This window comes from Dasypus novemcinctus, chromosome 3, assembly GCF_030445035.2.
Source record: "Dasypus novemcinctus isolate mDasNov1 chromosome 3, mDasNov1.1.hap2, whole genome shotgun sequence".
NCBI lineage: Eukaryota > Metazoa > Chordata > Mammalia > Cingulata > Dasypodidae > Dasypus > Dasypus novemcinctus.
Genome location: NC_080675.1, coordinates 60,902,085 through 60,926,554, shown reverse-complemented (window position 1 = coordinate 60,926,554; position 24,470 = coordinate 60,902,085). Strand labels below are relative to the sequence as shown.

Below are 24,470 nucleotides of genomic sequence, written 5' to 3'. Positions count from 1 at the left end.
ATGAGGACTTAAAGAAAAAAAGGCTTGTAGATAAGGAACAAGGTTTGTCTGTTGAGTTAATGGAAAGAGCAGCCTTACCTCCAGAAACTTTCTAAAATTCATGTTAAATATGAAATCAGAATGACTTTTTTGAGGTTACTAAGGTTCCAATTCATTGTTTTTTTCTTACAGACTATTTTAATAGCTCTTACTTTCATTTAAGAAAGAATCGTTCCCTTTTGAAAATCGATTTGCATTTGCAATAAGTGTTTGCACTTAAAAACCTTTTTTCCTAAATTGCTCTATAATATTTCTAAGTGAAGCTATAATATAAGCACAAAATTTGCTAAAGACTTGATAGAAAACCAGGTATAGTGTAGGAGGTGCTTTGTATTGAGAGAAAATTATAAGATAAAGCAGAGGTGGCAAGTCTTTTCTAATTAGCACCTCTGTTTCACAAGATAAGCCACTTATTCCACAATTAGTTTTTTTTAGAATTTGTGGATAAAAAAAAAAAGGTAAAGGACAAGTCAATGAGAAAAAAGGCATACAACCCAATGGAAAAGTGAGTAAAAGAACTGAATGGACACCTCACTAAAGAAAATATCTCAAAGCCAGTAAATATATGAAGAGGTGCTTAATATCATTGGTATTCACAATAATGTGGTGCTACTATACACCCACCTGGATTGATAAAACGAAAAGACAAATAATTGTAAGTTTTGGTGAGAATGAAGAGCACTGCTGATGGGAATGTACAATGGCACAGCCATTTGGGGACTGTTGGGCTACAGCTGAGGAGATGTGTACCTTACCACTCAGCAATTCCTCTTCTAAGGGAATCACCCAACGGAACTGCTAACATTTATGCACCAAAAGATGTGTACCATAATGTTTATAGCTGAACCATTCATAATAGCCAAAACCTGGAAACTGCCCAAATGCCCATCAATAGTAGAATGGAATTATGGAATATCCATAAAACAGAATATTATCTAACAATGAGAATAAATGACCTAAAACTACCTGCAACAATATGAATGAATCCAACAAAGTTAAGAAAAAGAAGCCATGCATAAGAGTGAATGCTGCATGATTACATCTTTATGAAATATAAAACCAGGTAAAATTAATATGCCATTAGAAGTCATGATAGTGTTTACTCTTGGCAGAGGCTGGTGGAAGCTGTTAATGACCAGAAGGGGGCACAAGGAGGGCTTCTGGTGACTGATAATATTCTGCTTCTTGATTTAGTGCTAAGAACACATGTGTGATCCGTTTGTGAAAATTCATTGAGCAGCACATCTATAATTTCTCCACTAAAAATTTTTAAAGCATAGCTTTTCCTTTTTTTTTTTTTTTTTTTTTGCAGCTGCAGTCTTAAATAATTTTAGAAATGTGCAATGTGGCAGCTCCTTCCATATTAAGTAAAGCAAAAGAAGTAACAACAAGCAGTGATGCGCTAGAAGTGGTTTACACTGACTCTTCCCAACTCCAAGGTTAGCGACACCATTTTTTTTTCCCCCAGAAGTCATGGGGTTTGAACCCATGACCTCATACATGCAAAGCGGGCACTCAACCACTGACCTATACCAGCTCCACATTGACATCATTTTGGTAGCTTGGAATCAGCCACTGGCAAATGCTACAAACCAGGGCTTTAAATATTTACCCGTACAGGGTTGAACAATAGCACTGGCAACAACAACAAAAAACAATGTTTCTTCTGCATAAGAAGGAACATAATAATCACATGGAACATGCATGAATTTGGCTCTTGAAATAAACAGTATATTACTCCCTTAGAAGTTTAGCACCAAACCCTGGCTATTGCCTTGAGAAACACCAGGCAAGATTCCCATCCTAACTCGATCCTTGAAATACCCATGAAGTTGGAAGGAAAATGCACGACCATGTTTACCTAAACTGTCTTCACCTTTTAACTCTCTGAATCAAGCCTTACTTCTCACTTTTGGAAGTAAATAGCCAAATAGTCCTTTTCTCCCTTCTTGATCACTACCCCCACCTGTATCTTCCCCTGCAAGGAAATTACAAAGAAAATTACGAGTGCAGTCTAATGCAGCTTCTCTAAGGGGCAGCTCTGGGCAGACGAAGGTTATCAGAGAAACTGCCAGTGGGTTGTTTCTCCGGGGATGGGGAAGCAGAGTTCAAAGCTTGCCACCATGTGCTCTCCTGTCCCTTTACAGCCTCATTATTCTGTCCTGAACTGTTCTGCCCTTTACCCACACTGCCTCGGTGGGAGTTCATCAGGCGCAGGGAAAATGAAGCGAATGGAAGAAGCTACATCTACCTGGTTCAGCTGCCTTTGATCCCAAAATGTTGAAGGCCCTGTAAAACTTGAAAGAGAAGGAGATTTAGTTTCTCTTTGCAGAGGTATAAGCAGCAGGCAGTGGACTGTTTTATCCAAGCGACGTCAGGAACTGTGTCGGAGAAATATCAATAAATCTAGTTCCCAATTAAATTTGCCACTGACTGGAAACTTAGCTCTCATCTAATTCTACATCCTAATTTTATATGTGAGAAGCTGGAGGCCCAGAGGAGTTGGATGGTTACCGAAGGATCAGAACTGGGGTCTCTAATCTGAGTCCCATGCTGTTTTTTCTACTATAATGGCTGCCACTATTCCAAAATCCTTGATGGACCTCCCTCCCCCACTCCGACTCCATGTTAATGTTTCTGAAATTGGAATGTATCATACATGTTTTTGTGGTTCTTCTTTTTTCTAGAAAAAAACACGTTAAGCCTGTTATTAACTTATTGGTATCTTGGAATCTAGGCAATGTAGTATGTGATTCTGAATTTACAACATTTATTTACATTGATATTTAATGAAGATCTCCTTCTATTGAAAGTTACTCTAGTGCATTTAAATTACTATTTGTTTTATATACAGAAGTTTCCAGGAATACATTCTCTCTTGGGGCTGCATTTGGAAGCACTTCTCAGCAGTGTATTGCCTGTCCATCTTCCTTCCATTTTCCTGCTCCCTTGAGGCCACGGCCTGTTTGGGATGGGCAGAGAGCCCTGGACAAATAGCAATGGGGACCAGGCTGTCCCAGATCTCAAGATTCCAAGATAGGGGTGCTGAGTCTGGTCTATCTGCATTTCTCATTGCTTTTGGCCAAGGCAAAAGCCTTAATTACTGACTAACCCAACTTCTACCTTCATTGGTACAAAACTCACTGAACACAAAAAAATCTTTCACAGCTTCTTGTCAGAGAACATACAACTTAAAAGAGGATTACAGCAGGAATTCAACAAATGTTTCATTAATCAAATTTTTATTTAGTGGACAGAGACTTTTTAATGTATTTTCTTTTTTTCACTAATATATTCCCAGCACCTAAAAGAATACTGTGTACCAATATAAGTCTTTTGAATGACCTTTGAATGATAAAAGCTAATATTTGTTGAAGACCTGCTTAGGCTAGTCACTTTCCAATCTGCCCTATAGCTCTAGTGAATTGCCCTTTTTACAGATGAAAAAACTGAGGTGCAGATGGGTTAAATAACTTACCAAAGATATATTCAAATAAGTGAAGAAGGTTGCTCTTTCTAGCTTTAAAGCCCAGGCGCTTTATAGAGAATACAACCCCCTTTCCTCAAGGAATGAGATGTTGCACAGGGATAGCAAAGTCAGGATCTACTCTCAGGATGTCATAACTTTTCGCAGTTTTCTGATTCTTGGACCTCCCTTTTCTCTCCATCTCTTCGCCTTCTGCTTGGTCCGTGAAAGCTACTGTATCTTTGGCTACTTGGTTTTCCCTCATTCCTAAGAGAGGGTTATTAAGAGAAACTGCCAGTGGGTTGTTCCACCCAGAATGGAATGGGAAAGCAGAGCTCAAAGTTCAGCAACATGTGTTTTCCTCTGTCTCCTTTGGTGCCTCATTATTCTGACCTGTACCAAGAGGCCAATTTCTCTCTGCTTTGTGTAGTCTCCATCTGTATAGATACACAATCATAATAAAATAACTTGGATTTATTACAGAAGGCTTTTCCCATACATTATTTGTTCTTACACTCAGTCTTCACTCCCACCATGGGTCTAGGCAGAAATTACCAGCCCAGTTTTATGGGTAACAATAGCTCACACTACCAGTTTCTTTTCCAAGGGCTTTGTGTCTTCCATTCCTTGCATCCTCACAACAATTCTTGGAGGCAGATCTGATTATCTCCATTTTACAGATGAGAAAACTGAAGCACAGAAAGGTCAAGTAACTTGTCCAAGTTTACACAGCTGAGCTGTGGACAGTCATGAGTTAAACCTGGGTAGTCTGCTTCAAGGCCTAATTCTTACCCCCTCCACTCTGTTGCCTGAATGGTAGTAGACCAGAGGCAGAAACAGCTTTCCTGGTCCTGTACAGTTAAGTGTCACAATACTACGTTGGCAATACCCAATAAGGTTTTATCAGGAAGAGCCTGCATTAGTGGGTGCAGTCCTTTGGCCTTAACTCTTACGTAAGCACTTACTATAAAAGAACTGAGTAAAGACGGCTTTTGCATTTCTGTGGTGCTTGTCCTATTTTCTGTATGATTGTATTGTTTGTTAGCCTGAATTCCCTCTGCGCATCTCAGATTATCTGTAGTGTCGAGATACTTGTTCTCATTTGCTCAAAGGCAATAGGCGTTAATTTAGCTACTTCACAATGACATACATGCTCAATTGCTGTTAGTAACGAGGAGAAGTCTCATGTTTCATGTGGGTGACATGTTGGTAGCCATCGGGTGTTGTAAGTTTTGAAGTGAACCAACTACGAACATCAAACTGAAGTCCTGGCCTTCAGTCTCAGCTTCAACATGCACAAAGCCCTTGCAACCCAATTCTAATGATCCTAGCTATTAAGGAAATCTTTCATCGTAGAAAAGACACCCATATGAAATCGCCTCTCAATAGTATAGCAAAATTTGTTTCAGCAACAGCTGTTTCATGACCTTCGTCTTGATACATTATAAAAACCAGTTCATCTCAGAGGCATTTGGGAATTAAAATTGCCACGTGCCATGATCTGTGTGACCATTATCCATTTCTCTTTCTTTTCTTTGCTTATGTGATCAAATTGTTGTTCTTGCTGGTTGTAATGAACTTTGCCAGTTGAGCTGCTAAATAAACCTGGAACTCTTACCTGCTATACAGCTGGTGGTTTTATGCTATATCACCAATAACCTGAACTTGAATCAATAGTAATAAGGGCCTCACTCAGCTAACATTTGGCCTTGGTATAGTACAGTGGAGATGGAACTCTGAATACAGATTATCTGAATTCCTTGGCATGGCTGGAAAGATTAAAGAACCAGTAGGGTAGAGGGCAATGTAGTTTGGCTTAGTGTAGAGATTAATATGATTTTATTTCTGAAGAAAGTCAGAACTAAATGTAACTAATTTTCAAATTTGATATTTATGCAAATTTTATACCAATTCTTTAAGATATGCAAATTTAAAAATCAATCCTTTTAAGATATGCTAATTAAATAATTTCTCTAGCATACTCTGAGTTAAGTTCTGATGGCTGTATTTCACAATGATAACCTTAGTACATATAGAATTTTAGAAAACTTAATAATCAGCCATAACCAAAAGCCATCCTAACACATAAATAAGTTGTTGACTTTTTCTCATAAAAGTAAATATAAGACTTAAAGGAGTGAAAGTATAACATAATTGAATCATTTGGCTCAATTCAGAAGAGAGTAATTGACTAATCTTTGGCTAACCTCCAATGGGTAATAATTTTCTACCTACTAATTCATTCCTTCCCTGTTTTGCAGATGAAATTGAAAAATTATTCTTTACTTTCTGCCCTCAATGTAAGCAGAGTTCCCAGGCTCTACTAAGTCACCATCATATTTCATTTTGGGGGTGGTATATGTCAATGGAGTCTGTGTCTGTATCCAGTTAATTTATTTTATGAGATATTTCAAAAGAAAAGAATTATATGAGTGCATTTTTTTATACAACCCAGATGTATATGTTGTAATCCTGTTTTAACTTTAAAAGTTATTGGCCAAGCACATTACAATAATCTATTGTTGGGATCTGTGCCAGTCTTAAAACTGCTACCCACAAGATATGATTTAAGGAGCTGACAGCAAGGGGACCTTCAGTGGGAAGGAAGTCAGGATGGGAAAGCCAATGTCAAGCTGGAAGCAGAGAGTCCGTGAATCAGATAAGCACATGGGCTGGGCAGAGAGACTCCCCAGAAGTTGCTGGTCAAGGACCAGCAGACCAAACCCACACAAGTCCGAGCAAGGTTTGGAGATGAGCGGGAAGGAAGGCACGGAAGCTGGCAGCAAGCTAGGCCGCCTCTGGCAGAACCAAGGAGGGAGGGGAGGAAAGAAAAGTCGAAAGGGTTAGTGGCCAGTGAGCTTTCAAGAAAGTTGGTGATAATCCTTTGTATGAAAACACACACAGTGTTTGTTAACTTACATTAATTGAAAAATCAAGCAAGAAGTTATGTTAAAAGAAAGGGAATATATATTACATTTCTTTTGGGCTGCTGCTTTCTATTTAGTTTAATTAATTTTGATAAGTTCCACAAAGTTGGGCAGAGGAAATAATAAATAATATGTACTGTAATAAGTTTACAGATATATGTCACTAAACACACACACACAGAGCAGGCAAACAGTGCAACAGAAGGGGAAGAGGAACAGGAGACTCCCTTTTGCTTTACCCCAAAAACTTCTTTTGTGCTCTTTGCCAGGATGGAAGCCAACCAGACAGGCAGCCCAAGAGTACAGCCACGCTGCAATGCAGCAGTTCTCCACATGTGAGGACAGAGCAAAGCCTATTGCCTACAAAATTTTCCTCTTCCAGCCTGACGCTGGAATTGCCACCATTTGATTGCCCCTTTGGGCAAAGTCTATTGAAGGCCAGGATGAAAAAGAAAATATCTTACTTATAAAAAAGGGACATTAATATAATAGTATAGAGATTATATATAAAATAGTACATATACTTTCATTTGTATACTTATTATATATATTATAAATTATTTTAACACCTTTATTATATACTGTTTTTTTTTCCTTAAAGAGAGAATGATAAGGTTTAGGTGAATTTTTATATTTGTTGACATGGGGTACAAAAAAACCCAAAAACAAAAACTCTGATTTTAGGTGTCCACGAGGTGGGAGAGCTCCCCAAAGGGTGAACAGATATTTCTATTGAGTTTCATTAAAACATATACCCAGAAACTGAAGCAACTGAAAATGGATCCTTGGATGTTCAGAATTCTTAATATAAATTCTAAGAAATTAAAGCTTTTTTGGGTAATATGGATTGAAGTGTTGTGGGATTTATTTTTCTGATTTTGGAAGGGTTTGCACAAATGATGTCCAAGATCTAGTATCCCAATTTTATCAATCTAGAGCACTAAAATGTAGAGAAAGTACCCACCATTCTGACACCACAAAGTGACTTATGTGAATACCATAGTGGTTACTCTTAAATGACTGAAACCTTTGTACTCCTGGAAACCTAGACTATTGCACTGAAGTGAATTCTGTTACCAAAGTCAGGAGAAGTAGAACCCAGTATGAGGGTAAATGACAGCCTCTATACCCAATAATTAAATTATTTCCCCCTTCTCCTTTTCGGCTTTTCCATGTTTCCCATTTGTCAGGAGCCAATTCTGATAAAGCTTATTCAAACTCTGCCTCAGAATTGGTCACTTGGGGTTATCTGGCTGACAAGCAGCTTGCAAGGGTAAGGATACAGCAGTAGGTCCTTGTGGGCCAGTCTTGACAAGTTTGCACACTCAGTTCTGTCTGTGCCTGCATTTCCTCTCCTGGGAGTGCCTCTAAGAGATGAGAGGCTCATATCTTTGTCCTATTTTACAAGTGAATAAGTGTTCAGATATAAAGAATTCTTATGACTCAACAATAAAAGGACAAATAATTCAATTTAAAAACCAGCAAGATGTTTTAATAGACATTTCTCTAAAAAAGATATACAAATAGTCAGTAAGCACATGAAAAGATGCCCAATGTCATTAGGCATTAGGGAAAAGCAAATCAAAACCACAATGAATTTCATACCCACTAGAATGGCCATAATTAAAAAAACATGTTATTACAAGTGTTAACAAGTGTTTACAAGGCTGTAGAGAAATTGGAACATTTATAAATTGCTGGTGGGAATGGAAGATGGAGCAGCCATTTTGGGAACAGCTTGGTAGTTGGTTAAAAAAAGTTAAACAGAGTTATCATATGACCCAACAATTCCACTCCTGGTATAAACTCAAGAGAACTGAAAACATATGTTCATACAAAATGTGTACATGAATGTTCATAGTAGATTTATTCATAATAACTCCAAAGTGGAAACAACCCAATTGTCCATCTACTGATGAATGAATAAATGAAATTTGGTACAACCACATAATGGAATATTATTTGGCCATTAAAAGGAACGGAGGAAAGCGGCTATGGCTCAATCAGTTGGGCTCCTGACTACCATATGGGAGGCCCTGGGTTCGTATCCCAGGGCCTCCCTGTGAAGGCAAGCTGGCCCGCATGCTGCAGAGAGCTGATGGCTGATGCAGCAAGATGACACAACAAAGGGAGACAAGCAGACACAGAAAAAACGCACAGCAAATGGATAAAGAGAACAGACAGCAAGACAAGCTGTTGGGAGGCGGGGGTGGGTGGGGGGGTGGGTGGTGGAATTAATTAATTAAATAAATAAATCTTAAAAAAAAAAAAAGGAATGGAGTGCTGATACATGCTACTATGTGGATGAACCTTGAAAACATTATGCTAAGCAAGAGAAGCCAGATACAAAAGGTCACATATTCTATGATTTCATGTATATGTAATATCCACAAAAGGCAAATCCATTAAAACAGGGGGTGGGAAGGAAGTGATTGCTAATGGGGATGGAGTTCTTTAAGGGGTGGCAAAAATTTTCTGAATTAGTGGTGCTGATTGCACAAGTCTGTGAATATTCTAAAAGCCACAGAATTAAGCACTTTGAAAGGGTGAATTTTACAGTATTTGAATTATACCTTAAAAACAAAAACTAATAAGTGACCTGCTACCTCCATATAAGAGCAATTTTACCTCTGACTGTTAGAATGAGAGTGAACAAAGTTGTATGTAGGACCTCCTCTATGCAATAACAGGTTAAGGCACAAACTCTGGAGCCTGTTTAAGGGGAAACTTGCCTTTGGCCTCTTGGTTATTGTTATGGATTGAATCAAGTCCCCAACAAAGACATGTTCAATCCTAACCCTCCCCCCTCTCCTGTGGATGTGAACTCCTTTGTAAATAGGATCTTTGAAGATCCTGTTAAAGTGAGACCAAACCAAATAAGGGTGGGCCTTAATCCAATATGACTGGAGTCCTTTAAGCAGAAGAGTAGGAGGAAGAGGAGACAGAAGGAGACAGATGACAAAGTGATGGAGGTAGGGATAGAGTTAGGGATTGCTGGCAAGCCACCATCAGAAGGCTACAGAAAGTACAGTCTGCTCACACCTTGATTCCGGACATCTACCTCCAAAACTGTGAGACAATAGATTTATGCTGTTTAAGTCAACCAGTGTGTAGTATTTGTGTACAGCAGCCATGGTAAATTAAGACAGTTACTTGGTCTCAGCTTCCTTATCTGTAAAATGAAGATAATAGTACATAACTCATAGAGTCATTGTGGGAATTTCTGAGGTTATTGCATAGAAAGTACTTTGATCAGTGCTTAGAACAGGGATTCTTAATAAGGGGTCCATGAGCTTGAACTTAAAAATTATTGTGGGGACATGTTGATATGGGGGTGATATATATATTAAATAATACACAGTATAGTGTAGACTTTGAAAGGGGTCCGAGGTTCTCACCTAACTGGCAAAGAGGTCATTGAAACAAAAAGATTAAGAACCCCTGATCTAGAACATTATGTACTTAGATCATAATAAGTGGTAAAGATTATTAAAGAAGAATTCCTTCTTTCACCCTTCTTGGATATTCTAGAACTTGATGTTTTTCTCCATTAGGCTAATCTGTGTTTATTAATGTCTATGTTTTAAAATATGTGTTGGTTTTAGTATTTTATCTGAGATTCTTAATTTTAAAATATCTTTCATCATCACTTTTCTCCAGTCTGTAGAATTCAGAAGCCTGTATTCTTTGGTTCCCATTTAAAAAGAGGAATGTTCTAGTCTGCTAAGCTGCTCAAGTAAATACTATGAAGTGTGTTGGCTTTAACAATAGGAATTAAAAAAAAAAAAAGATTGATCGATTTATTTGTCTCCCCTTCCCCCCCACCCCGGTTGTCTACCCTCTGCGTCCACCTGCCACTCCCTCTTTGTCTGCCTCTGCCCTCAGCTGCACGGGAATCCGTGCTTCCCCCTGCTGCGTCATCTCTTTGAGTCAGCTCTCCACGCCCGCAGCGACACTCCCGATCAGGCTGCACCCTCCTTCCCGCTGGGCGGCTCTCCCCACGGGGCATACCCCCTGCAGGGGGGGGTCCCCCACGCGGGGGACACCCTGCATGGCAGAGCACACCCTGCGGCGCATCAGCACTGCGCATGGGCCAGCCCCACACGGGTCAAGGAGGCCCGGGGCTCCAACTGCGGACCTCCCATGCGGTAGACAGTTGCCCCAACCACCAGGCCAAGTTTGCCACCGACAATAGGAATTTATTAACTTACAAGCTTACAGTTTTGAGGCTGAGAAAAATTTTCAAGTCAAGGGATCATTAGGCAATGTTTTTTTCCCAAAGACCAGTTGGCTGCAATCTTGGCCTCCTCTGTCACATGGCAAGGCACATGCCAGCATCTGCGGGTCTCTCCCTTCTCTTCTAGGTGTCATTGCTTCCAGCTTCTTGCTTCCTTAGCTTTCTTTCTCTTTGGCTGAATTCCATTCTCTTATAAAGGACTCCAGTGAGAGGATTAAGACCCACCCTGAATGAGGTAGGTCACGTCTTAACTTAAAATCCTATGCACCAAAAGACCTACTTAAAATAGGACCACACCCACAGGAATGGATCAACTTTAAGAACATACTTTTCTGGGGTACATATAGCTTCAAATCATCACAAGGAAGACATTTTTGAGTTATGGAACAGGGAGAGATGATTAATTCATTTTGGTCATGCTGAGTGAGACATAATTGTGAAACATCCAAGCGGAGGTGTCAAGTGAGCTTTGGATTTTTGGGCTCAATGCAAATGTTTGATTACTGTCCAAACATGAGCTCAGTTATAAAAAATTTGAAATCTTGACATTTTAAAATTACAAACATTTCAACAACACCGGGATTAGTGTGGTCAATGGAAAAGTGTGTGGGCCTGAGAGTGAAATAGGTCTAGGTACAAATCCCTGGATCAAGCTATGTGGCTCTAGGTAAGTCTCTTAACCTCTCTGAAACAATAATAGCAAGGTCAAAATGTTGCAGTTAATATCAAATCAGATAATATATGTGAATTAAGCAAGAATTGAGGCTATCCTCAATATTAGAAGCATTAATTTTCTTTCCAGATTGATTTTTAAAAATTTATATGCTGATATGGTACTTAATGCCAATAGTTTTACTAATATGTTTCATATCTAAGCAGGACCTTACAATCAATTCCAACTTTTCCATGCAATTTTTATATGTATTGACCAGAGCAATAAACAAATCCATATCCTATTCCAGGTATAATTGTGCCATATTTTATCCGTAAGGGAATGAACAGTAGTCACACTCTGTACCCTTGCTTATTGTGCTTATTGCAGTTGCCTGGAAATTCAGTGTTCATGGAAGTTTCTATATTTCTTATTTCCTTGTCCTCAAAGTAGAAATCAGAGAAAAATACTAAATAATGTTTCAATTCCACCAGTGGTAGATTTGCTTCCACAATGGCAAAAGGTAGCAAGACAACACAAGTTGAATGTAAACATCAAGGTTCTTACATATTGCATTGATTGTGTGCTGAAAGCTGTTTATCATATTTCCTTGCTAAGTTTAGGCTAGGTGATTGATGGTCAATAAAATCAATGAGAACTGCTTGTTAAAAGCACCATGTATTTATCTATGCCATGTAAGATTTATTGGATTGGATGGAAGTCCAATTTTACATTTGATTTTATATGACTAATGCTCTTGGGATAACATTTCATGGAGATGTGAGGGAGGTAGCATAACATAAGCTAAACAATTTGTCAATTTCATGAACTGGTGTGTCTTCGTGAAGGCATAAGCATCATCAGTAACACCATGTAATGGACTATACATATCTGTAGTAAAATCAGCTGTTGGTTGTTTGCAGTGATGAAAAGAAAGTAAAGGACAGACGATCAGAAATGGGAGATTATTTTACAGACTGTTTACTATTTGTCTTTGGGGTAAATTGTACTTGCAGTTGAAAATGTGTAAATTTGATCTTCCAAGAATGTTCTTACAAAATCACAAAGCCTGTTATAAAGACCTGCATTAGGTAAAAACTGTTTAATCACCCCATATTCATATTTACTCCTCTCTGCAATTTGCTTCGATCAGAGAAGAGAAAATATCCTAGATTGATGTACAGCACAGGTCAGAGCAGAACTGTCTTCTCTCAGGCTCTTCCTGGAGCAGGGGAGAGAGTGATAAACATTTGGTGTCAAACAGTTGCTTCTTAAAATGCAGGGTGCAATCAAAGTAAGACTGAAGAGAGAAGGAACAGAAATCTCAAAAAAAAGCTGAATTAATTCTTTCGGGCCAGACAATAACCCTCACCAGAATGAATCAGCAGTTGATGAGAATTAACCATTTATATGTACTGGCTAATGACAGAAGATGGCAATTCCCGCACCAATGTTTAGCATTGTATTTTCAAAGGTAATTCTTTTAAGGAACAGTTTCTTTTTTAATCAGAGCAGTTAGATAAAACACATTGTTCTGGCTTTTAGGCAAAGCTTATGAAAACCACTTTATTTGGTAGTGCTTAAATCTATTCTGAAACAGTAGAATTTTCCAGTTCACGTATCCCTTTTTATATTTATGGTGAAAGTCAGGTCGTGTAAATCTATGTTCTTGAACTGTAATACACATATTTTATTTTAACCACCTAGGTGAAAGATTCACACAAAATAAAACAAAACTGAAAGGAAATGGAAAAAAGGTACCTGCTTACAGGTTTAAACAAATTTTTGTGTTTTTAAAGCTTAACTTATAAACGTTTTAGAACTGCAGAAGAGACAAAGTACCATGTACCACTTTTATTAAAACTCCATTAATTCTTTTATATTATTTTTAGTCTATACATTTTAAGATGCATTATTTTATAAGGGGCCTGAGTTGATAGAACCCTAGAACTTTCCTGCCATTGAAGAGAGCACCCACTTAGTTCTGACAAGGAGGCATGTAGGACCTCACCAGACCACCCTCAGACTCATTTGGTGTCATTTGGTGTCAGCTCCTCTGACTGGGCTTAGCAAGTTTACATAATGTGGTAGTTTGAGGTTTTTGAGGATCCCAGAAAACCTGTTCTTAAAGTCAATCCATTCCTGTCAGTGTAAACCTATTGTAGGTGGGGACTTCTTTGGATTAAATTACTTCACTTGGGGGCTTTTGATTAGATTACTTCAGTAAGGCATACCCAGGGTGGGTCTTAATCCCCTTACTGGAATCCTTTATAAAGAGGATGGGAGCAAAGAGAAAAAAGACACAGAAAGAAAGAAGAACCCACAGAAGCTGAGAGAGAAAGCCACAGATGGAGTAGCCAGAGGCTGCAAGTGATGGAGCCCCGAGGAGAAGGCAGAGACTGGCAGACTCTGCCATATGCAGAGGAGTCCAGGATCGCTCGCAGCTCTGTCTCTGGGGAGAGAGCTTCACTTTGACTTGGACATTTTTCTCAGCCTCAGAACTCTAAGCTTATAAGTGAATAAATCCCCATTGTAAAGGCCAACCCATTTCTGGTGTACTGCGTTGGCAGCCTTTAGCAAACTAAAACACTTCATCTACTGATTGTAAGAAAATGGTCGAGGGCAATCATGGTGGGCAGGAAGAGAAGGGCTCCTTGGGGTAGCTGGAAGTCCAGATGGTGTCAAGAAGGGGTGGGTGACTTAGGCAGGCGAATGGGACCATGACCAGACTGGTGGCCAACATGCTGCACTTTAAACCAGAAAAGTTGAAAGGATGGCAAAACAGGGCCCAGCAAAAGTACAATGAAATTGGGATGATTTCTCTGACCCAGGCACAGTGTAAATAAAGGTAAACTGCAGTCAAATGCAGTCTGCTTGGGATTCCTGAGTAAATATACCCGAGATAGTTCTGTCAGGGCCCAGTTTAGGGTTGTGGATAAAACTGTCATGAGAACACTCTAAGGAACATTCTAAGGAAGTGGTTTTGGCTTTATGATGTCCTTTGGGATGGGTTAGACATGCTACTGGTGAAACCTACATGTCTCTGATGAATCTTGGTGCACAGTTGGTGACCATTAAATTGTTACTCTTTTTCTAGGTTAAGATTTGACCCTAAATGCCAATATTGAAAATATTGCAAAGCCTAAAATATAACAGGAAAAACACTACTTATTTACCTTTCACAAATTATTTTGCTGTATTTCACAGGATTGGCATTAGAGTTTTAAACTTTTTGTATTGCCTCTTTTTTGCCTTATGAAAAGTATTTTAAAAACAATCAAGAATTTCTTGAAGAACTCAATCAAACCAGTCATTTGACATCATATATACAAAGCCTAAAAGTAGTAAAAAGTAGATCAAAGCTGTTATTTTGTTACTATGTTATATTAGTACTACTAATGTAAAAAATAATTGTCTTCTCAGAGTTAAATTATTTACAATAGAAAGGGAAGCAACATATACTCAAGTACATAGATATAAAAGCTAAAAACCATAAGTTATTTTTGCTTCCTTATCTCTGACCTTAATATTTAAAGGATAATATAAATTTGTTTCAATATTTATTTTTAAAAATTATCATTAATTTTAAGGACGGGTTTACTATGGACATTTATTTATAGGCTGGAGTTTTAGGATACTCTGCTCTTTGTAGACTGAAGATTAAGAACAATTACCTCTGTATTAATTTATTGCCTAATCATTGCCTGGCATGATGTTTGAAAAACTCGTGTACCCATCAAAAAGAGTTTCTAAAGTTGAATAAGCTTAGAACATGTATATTGACTTAAGTAGTTTTCTCTATTGCAGGCTGCATCAGTACCTGGATATAATAATGCACAATGTGAACTACATGGGTTAGGCACGTGTTAGAGTGAATTTTCATAGTTTAAGAAATTCTGACCTGGATTATGGGTCAAATCACAATGAATTCTGGTGTGCTCATGCATATCTTCAGTGGTAGCTTGCCTTTAAAAAGCAGGCACAAATGATTATAGGCAGACATTTGACTTCAGAACCACACTCTTACAGCCTTACTAGTGCCATCACCACATGCACTAAATAACTTGAATTTTTTTTTTTTTTTTTTTTTTAAAAAAGCTCCCTTAAGCTTATTTGTAAGTAACCTCAAACCAGAATGGTTGGGAAAAAGCAATCTATCAGCTAGTAAAGGGAAGGTAGCATCAGATTAAATATTATATGATTTCTATTTCACTGTATCAAAATTACCTCCCCATTTGTATTTACTGTATCAGGATTCAGCCTTCTAAGTCTAGAGACACTATCTAGAATTAGCAAGAATTAGCATCTTCAAATACAAATGTTTGTATGTGTTTATGTATCTTCATAATCAGAACTTCTCAGTTGAAAGTGGCAGCAAATCAGCACATACTAGTTAAAGGAAAATTAAAAGAAAGGAAGGGGAAGGTTTATTGACTCACATGATGGGAAAAGCTGGAGGAGGTAGCTGGCTTCAGACATGATTGATATCTGGGACTCAAATGTTTGCAGAATTCTTAGCTCTGTATATCTGTGTGCTGCCTTATTTTCTTCTACTAATGTAGCGGAAGGAAGAAGAGTTGGGCTTATGTAACATGCCCTCCTATTTGGCCAGGCAAAGCAGGGCCTTGTAATTGACAGCCCCAGAATCACATGGACTAGGCAGTGGTAGGAATGAGGATAGTCAGGGAAGCACTTAGCTAAAGAAAGAAGAGTACTGCTCCTATAACCCCCTCCCCCCCACCAAAGAGTTAACTACAGTCCTATAGTTACTAAAAGCTTTTCTTCTAACAAATGGATGCAATTATTGAAATAAAATATCTTTATTTTCCTCCCATACTCAAACAAACCACATACTTTAAAAGAGGTACCCAAAGTAAATGCAAAATTGTTTTAACACCTTCTGTCCTCCTTCTCCCACTCATACACAAGCAAAGAAAGCGACCACTTTGCTCTTACATGGTCATATTCACCAAAACAAATAATAGGAATAGGGTACCAACATAAACCACTTGGTATGCGCTGGGTGTTGCTGGGGAGAGGAAGAACTGAGCTCCAAATGTCAGTGTTCTCTATATTTCTTTCCTCTTTTTCATCATTATTAACTCTGTTATTTCATTTTGGTAAATCTACTGGTAGTTAAAATGCAGAGGACCCAGGTAGGGTTTTCTTCTGCACCCAGAATGTCTTCCTCTTTGTACGAGATGAGTGTGTCCATGTCCCCCAGCCCACACTGCCTTCGTAGGCATTCTGCCCTGGGCATTTCCTCATTTCCTTCTGCTGAACAGTGAGCTCAGGAGTTGGGGTTGTATTCGTTTACACTCCCTCAGAACTGGGATTAGGATGAGGTAAATGATGTACTCTCCTCTGGTGCAGAATTTAAGGGGGTGCCCAAACACTCAGCAATCAACATAAATATATTTTAATACAACTTAAAAAAATTAATGCAAAAATCCATGATGAATAAAATGTCAAAAGCTTAAATAAAGACAGGATCAGTATTACTGATTTTTTTTTTCTTTTTGCTTCAGGCTCCAAATATGATTTGGTGCTGTAACTGATTCTATCTTTTAAAAAAAATAGTATTTTGCTTATCATGGATTACTGCATTAATTTTTATTTTTAAAATAATTCGTTAAGATATTTATCTTGATTATTGAGTTTTTGTGTGCCTCTTTAAATTTTGCACCTAAGTCTAGTGCCCTGCTCACCCCATCCTCATCCTCTGCATCCACCTAACAAAGGGGTAGAATTGTGTCCCAGACAGACAATAAACATTCACTCAAGCTGAGCCAATCAGAATATCTCACTAGGTTTGAGAAGTTGAACCAAGAGATGCAGAGAGACACGAGTTAGATGATAGTAGACTCTTGAGCTGAACTGTCATGTCGAGTTGTCATATCACGTGGGATTGGAGGAGTCATGCCAGGCCTGGTACAGGCCAAAGAGACCCATCTCCAGAGAGAGAGAAGCAGAGAAGAGAGAGTTAAGAGAGTGGCTGTGTTTTCATTTGCTAAAAGCTTCTGGGAGCAATATACCAGAAATAAGTTGGCTTTTACAATGGGATATATTAGGTTAAAAGCTTACAGTTCTGAGGCTGAGAAAAATGTCCAGCTCAAGGCATCAGGCAAAGCTTTCTCCCCAAGCTCGGCTGCTGATGATCATGGACTCCTGCCAGGTGGCAGGCACAGTGGTGGCTCCGCCAATCCCTGCTTTCTCCTCTGGCCGCGTTGCTTTAAGTTTCTTGCTCTCTTGGTGTTCTCTCTGCTTAGTGGGTTCCTCTCTGTCTCTACAGTTTTTTTTTTTCCTGCCTGTGGCTCTTTCTTCCTCTGTTTATGAAGGATTTCAATAAAAGGATTAAGATCCACCCTGGGTCCTGCAGTCTAACCAAAGGCCCTTAACAGACATAAGTTAATAAAAAGATCTTACCTCCAACAGGTTTACAAGCACAGGGATGGAAGAGCTTTAAGAACAGGATTTTCTGGGGTCCACATAGCTTCAAAAACCGTCACAGGCAGATTTACCATTTGTTCAAAATATTTGCTGCTCTCCACTATGGGGCACTTCCCTGGTGCCTCTCTCTGTTGAAAGAGTGTCCTTCCTGGTGCACAGATATCAGGCTTGGCCACATGACTTGTTTTAGCCAATGGAATATAAGTTGATGTGACAACCCACCCCTGAGCAGCGATTTTAAGCGCCACTGAATATCTTCCTCTGCCATAAGGTTGGCATGTCATAGAAATTGGAAAATATTGAGTCATACTGGTCATCATTTAGCTTTGTTATTAGAAACAAATACCTTTGTTATTGTTCAATATATAAATAAATCTTTGTGTAGTATTCTTATTCCTTGACTTTAATTAAACTGGATATTTTCTGTAGACCCAAGAAGATGTATCCCACTCTTTTAGGCCACTCTTTCAGAGCAGCTTTGTATTGCACCCTTGCTCTGAAAGAAGCAAGCAAAGGACACCATGTTAGGGGGTTAGATTTTATGCAGATTGTGTCGACTAGTAAGATACCAATGTCTGTTTTACACAAAAACTTACCCTTGTGCAAAATTGAAATTAGTAAGTTATACACATTTAGGTTATGGCTTCAAAATATTTTCACAAATATAGTTTTAGCAGTTTTACATTTTTATGGGTGGAATGCATACAATTTAAGAGACCTGCTTAAAGTCACCCTCATCAAGTGGCAGCTTCAAGTATGCAATCCTGATCTCCTGTCATTTCTTTCCATTATGTGTCAGTACAAAAAGGAACAATTCTCTTCTCTGTAATATTCCCCTTAATTCTTGTAAGAAGTTTTACATTGGACACAGAATGATCTGATTATACCAGAAGTAAATTGAAAGAAATTTTTTTAAAAAGAAAAACCATGAACATATGTTACCTGTTACACCTACCACAGGAACATATAGATTGTATTATGTTTGATGACGTATAGTAAACCTAATATATTAGTTGCCATAAATAACACATTTGCTACCCAAATATTTGATGTCACCATACAACAAAGCAAATATTTTTTTTCAGAATACTTTGAAAATGAAGGCATATTAATGGATTATTTTTAAATGTTGCTTATAATGCAAATCTCAAATAGAAAAACAAAAAGTATAAGAGAGATTCAACATTTGAGACAAGATTCAGAAGGAATAATAAACATTTCGGACAGAAAGGAAAAATTTCTTGCTCCACAGCACACACACAAAAGAATGGTTACACATACATTTATGGATTCAGTGGTTGATAAAACACACCAGGAATTCAAGGATAATGTTAGGATCTAAGAATGAAAACTGCTTAAAATTACAAAGTAATAATAGTGGTTCTCATTGCCTATTTTTAAGTGTCTACAAAATCATTTTTTAGTAGCAATTCTTTATACCAGCCTAAACTTGAAAAAGCAAGTGCTGATATCTATGTTACCAAATATTTGCTTTATATAGCTACTTCATGTATTATTATTTTACATGAATTTTAAGGTCAGAAGCACAATATGTGAAAAATATTTTAATCTGGCCAATTGACAACTATTGAATTTCAACCAGTTATTTTTAAAATGACTTAAAGTTCAGCTATTTTTCCTTGAATATGGAAGATGATGACTGTGCCTGAGGAATATATTTATTCACAGAGATTTGTCTTTATCAGATGAAAAGAATAATATGGTAGAATATTAACAAAAACTTTCAGATCTAGTAATAACCTCTGCTGATAGCTGTCCAGCTCTGGGGAAACTACTTAGTGCAATTCTTTGCTCTTCTTTGTTTGAAGGGCATAGGAATTCTGGCCTCTGAGTTTCTTTGGAGATAGAGGTATCATTAACTAAAACAGAGACTATGTGAGAAAATCTATGTGAGAAATTGAGCATTGACACATTAACTCCCTTGTTAAGGAGATAAGGTGGGAAAGTAATGTTTGTTGTTCATATAACAGAGGACAAGTGCATGTCAAATTCTGTAATTCTTCTGTCTTACTTTTTCTTGGCAATTTACTGGTCCTGATATTAAGGGAACAAAAATTATATCCACCTAATATTTTGGAAAAAAATGTGCAAAAGATCAGAGAAGAAACGGCTTTTGTTTTTCATGAGTCACCCCAAATCAATACTCTTTTAAACAGATGTCCAAATTTCAACCCAGTTGGCACCATTTGTCTTCTCACAATTGCCATTATCGATAAAACAAATGGTTTAATGTCTCAAATCCTCATGCGACTTGACAAAAATTTAAAAGTTCCTTTTGGTCTTAGTGGAGAAAGTATAGGCACTTCTTCACAGAAAAATAATGCTGCAGTTTGACCATCCTAATAAGTGTGTGACTCTAAGTTCTTTTTCCAGACCAGATGATTAATTTTTTAGTGCCAAGGATATTTTTATGGGGGCAATTTAACATAGACTATAGTTAGCAGTTTAAGAATTTTGAAATCATAACATGAAGAAAAAATGGACTGTGAGCTGAAGTTTTGAAACTTTTCAAAATTAAATATGTGACCTAAATTTTAAAAATTGGAGTGTTCTAAAAAACATTGGCATGTACCTAATGGGGCTCAAATTTGTGCAGAATAATATCATTCTCAGTACTAATATGGTTCGATAGATTATTTGTGAGCAACCAAATAACTGGAAATATGGATCACATTCACTTGGGATAAGGAGTTAAAACTTCCACTCATTGCTGAAAAATGGGGATATTTTCCTTTTCTTGTTGTAAATAAAATATCAATACCCCAGCCTTAACCTCAGGACCTCTCTCAAAAGCCAAAATAACTGGAAATATGGATCACATTCACTTGGGATAAGGAGTTAAAACTTCCACTCATTGCTGAAAAATGGGGATATTTTCCTTTTCTTGTTGTAAATAAAATATCAATACCCCAGCCTTAACCTCAGGACCTCTCTCAAAGGCCAGCCTTTCTACATCTCCAAGAACCTTTGCAGACTTCTGAAAGCAGGGCCTGAGCACCATCTTCACTGTCCTGCCTCTTTCCTGGGCTAGGAACTCAGCGATGTGACAAAAACTCTCTCCAATAACTCTGAACCCCTCCCCTGCTTTCCCCACCCCTGGCTAAATGGATTGTTTAAAAGGTAAAAGTCATATTTATGCACATCCTCAAGAGTGGCTGCCTTTCTTTCTAAGCAGCTGTGAGAAATATATTATAAAGATGTCTTTTTCATGAAGTTTACTGTCTAGTGTGAGGGGGGCAGTGAGGAGAGGGGGAACAATAGATAAATACAAATGTAACAAGATAATTAAAATGTAAAGTATACCAGATAGTGATAAGTGCTATGGAGAAAATAAAGCAGAGAGGGAACTAGGGAGTAAGTGGCAGCAATTGAGGTCGGGAAGGTCTCATTTGCTAAGGTGGTATCTGAGCAAAGGCTGAAGGAAGGTAGAGAGTACACATCAGGTTGAGGGAGCACCAAATGCAAAGGCCGGGGGGCAGGAAGGTGCCTGGCAGTGGTTCAGGAACCCCAAGAAGAAAAGTGTGACAGGAGAAGAGGGAGTGAGTGGGGAAGATGAGGAGGAAGAGGTTAAAGGTCATGTAAATCATGTAGGTCCTGGTAGTCCATTCTAAGGACCGTTTAAGGAGCGTGGGGAGCCACTGGAGGATTTTGAGCAGGGAAGTGGCATGACCTAACACATCGTTAAAAGCACTCTTTTGGCAGCTAGCCTTGGTGAAAGTGCCTAAATCTAGTAACAGATGTCCCAAAGTTTGCACGTACAACTGCTGGAAGAGGAAACGGGTCGAATCTTGGAGCAATGAGTGTGTGGGGCAGTTGGGGTGAAAGGGAAGGAGCAGCGGCCAGGTTTTCAGGTCGCGACTGCGCAGAAACCTAAGGTCCTGTCACTCCTGCTCCAGGTCCCCACGAGAAAGGTTAGGCGCCGTGTTGCCATGGCAACAGCAGTCCCTCCTCCCCACCCCCCCCTTCAGCCTCTGGAGCGCCAGGAAACACGACCTCGCGTCCCCTCCTGCGGGGGCGCTAGGTCTGGGCGGGGGTGGGCTCATCAGTATTCTGCCAGTGGCGGCTTCCCCCGCTCCCGCCGAAATTCTAGGCGTTTGCCAACCCAGCACCTGCAATCGCCTGCCCTCAGTGAGACCGCGCGGTTCCCGCGCCTCCCCTCCCCGGACTGCGGCCCGAAGCCCTGCAGCCTGCCCTGGCCGCGCGCCTTCTGGGCATCTCTGGGACTAGCCGGGCTCTGCCCAGTTCCGCAGCGCTTTCCCTCACGCCGGCGCCGGCGGTAGGTTGCAGGCCCGCAGCGGAAAGCAGGCGCCTTGAGCCCAGCTTGCAGGCAGCGCGCCCCGGGAGACTCGCTCTAAGACATCCCTGCAACAACTCTACGGGGACCTTCAACTCCCCTCGCGACGTTTAAGGGCCGCCTGCGCCTCCTGCAATGCACCAGACGGGGGAGGCAGACGTCCGAGCTGCCTGCATTGCGTTCCCGCTGGGAAGCCCTATGGGCAAAAGGAGAGGGACCATCCGCTGCAAAATCGGAGGGTGGGAGCAGCTCGGAGGGGGGACTTAGGGGTGTGTTTTCTCAAGACTCACCTTGTGCAGTTTCCACATGGCCCCCAGAGCCTTGACTTCGTGGCTGGAGTGTTTTCCCTCCTCCAAGCACTGGTAGCACACAGGCATCTTGCACTGCACGCAGTACATGCTGTGGTTTTCCAGCTCGTGGTCCGTGCAGGTAGAGACCTTGCGCGGGCTCAGCCGCCGGCTCACGCGGCCCTGGGCCGGGGGCACCAGGCGGTGCTTGGCCAGGGGCCCCCGGGGCGGGTGGCACCGCAGGCGACATGGATCGCAGTAGAAGACATCGCACTGTTCGCACATGACCGTGGCCTCCTTGGGCGCCTTCTCGCAGAGTTGACACTTTAGGGCCGCAGCTTTGCTCTGCTGATAGCGGTCAATCACCCCTTCCAGGACGCGGTTCTTGGGGAAGCCGCGGAGCCCCCGGTCATCCAGGATGAGGCTGCGGTGGCACTGGGGGCAGGTGATACAGGAGTTGCGGGGTATTGGGGCCAGAGCCGGTGACAGGTGGGTGGCCGGTGGCGGCATAGCCGGGGGAAACACGCGGACGCCGTTGGGGGACTTCTGACATGGGGTAGTGGGGGCGCTGGCGAAACCCCCGTAGGAGCCATAGCCGCTGTCCGCCTCGCTGTACAGGCTCATCTTGTCCAGATCCAGATAGTCATAGTCGGAGACCCCGGATCCCGAGGCCCGACGGCTCTGGGGGGACTCAGACTCCGGGGTCTGCACCAAGATGTTGCGAGCGCACGCCTGACACAAATTGTGAGAGCAGGGCAGGATGATGGGTTCGCGATAGAAGGAGCCGCACACCGGGCATTTTAATTCTTCTTCCATCTCTTCCATGGGGAGCCGGCTGGGAGCGAGGCAGCGGCTGCTGCAGCGGGTGCCGAGGTGGCGAAGTAACCGACGGGCCTGCCGTGCCCAGTACCTTGGCTGGCGGCGGCGGTGGTGGCGCCTTCCGCGTCGCCTCGGCGCCGACTCCCTGAGAGGCGCTCGCTCAGGAGTCGGGGAGCCGCGGCGAGGCTCGCCAGCCCCGGACCGCCCCCTCCGCCCTCTTAGTCCCGCCCTAGTCCCTGGGCCGCGGCCCATTGGACGGCGGGCAAGAGAGCAAAGGCCTTATTGGTCCTACGCCCCGTCCGTCTCCTCTCCACCGCAGGCCACGGGGGTTTGGTGGAGGAGTCTAAGGACGAGCGGCGCCTTCTCTGGCAGCGCGAGCTCGGGAGGGGGCCGACGTGCGGAGGCGAGGGGACCGGGAAGGAGGATTGAGGCGGGATGACTCATCCCTCGCCCCGCTTCCTTCCGACCTCCGGTGCAGTCACCCAAGAACAGGGGGGCGTGAGAAAGCCTTCCCCGTAGCGGGTGGGTCCGGAGGGGGCTGGTGCTTGTCGCCAACTGTTTGCGTTTGGCTCCCTGCAGTGGTCTCTGCGCCGACTTACCCTTGGCGAGTGCTGCGAAGACCCCAAGGCCCCCTTCTCCTCGCGCTGCTGCAGACACAGCAGGCGCTTCACCCCGGCCTAGGTTTCTATACCACAGCCTGGCATGTCGCCCCCTCCGTGAACCTGCTGAAGCTGGTCCCTGGCGCTCCCACGTCCCGGGCAGTCGCTTCGCGGCTTTGGTCCTCAGCCCCTCGCCTCTAAAAGGGGTTCATAAAATCGATTTCCTGGTGTTGCCGTGAGATCTAAACTAGGTAATTCAAGTAAAGGATCGATCTAGGAGTAAATCCTACCCCCACCCCCCCACCCCTCTGAAAACCCCCTCAATTTACGCCTTACATTCAGGGTCTGCCCAGAGGCCTCGACGCTGTGCTGGGAACGCGCTCTAGCCCTTCACAGTCCCGCGCCCAGCGGCTGTGCTCCTTCACCCTAGCCCCTGCTCCCGGAGCCTTAACAAGGCCAGCAGACTTGTGGTGCAGTGGAGGCAGGAATGGTTTGCCTGTTTCTGAGTGCTCAGAGTTTAGTAACTAGCCCTGTAGGTGAATCACTGTATGCACTGCAGAGTCTAAATGTTAAACCTTGTTCAATGCTACGTGTCCCGAGCATCTACCACAGCTTCCAGCCCTTGCTTTTCCCTCCAGTGAAGTGTGTGGTGAGGGTGATGGTGGTGATGGGGTGGGGG

The 24,470-nt window shown here is 41.3% G+C and overlaps 1 protein-coding gene across 20 annotated transcripts in view; it reads right to left on the bottom strand.

Moving 5' to 3' along the window:
• TRIM9 (tripartite motif containing 9) overlaps positions 1-23,589 on the bottom strand; it is a 124,218-nt gene extending 100,629 nt beyond the window's left edge. For 11 of the 20 annotated variants that reach the window (XM_058293429.1, XM_004454095.4, XM_004454097.4 and 8 more), the window contains exon 1: positions 22,377-23,524. In XM_058293429.1, coding sequence (XP_058149412.1) covers positions 22,377-23,444 — 1,068 coding nt within the window. In that variant the 5' untranslated portion in view covers positions 23,445-23,524. Of the gene's footprint in view, positions 1-22,376 lie in introns of all 20 variants that reach the window. The other 9 variants (XM_058293434.2, XM_058293436.2, XM_058293438.2 and 6 more) reach the window with 5 other exon arrangements.
• Positions 23,590-24,470: the final 881 nt, after the last annotated feature.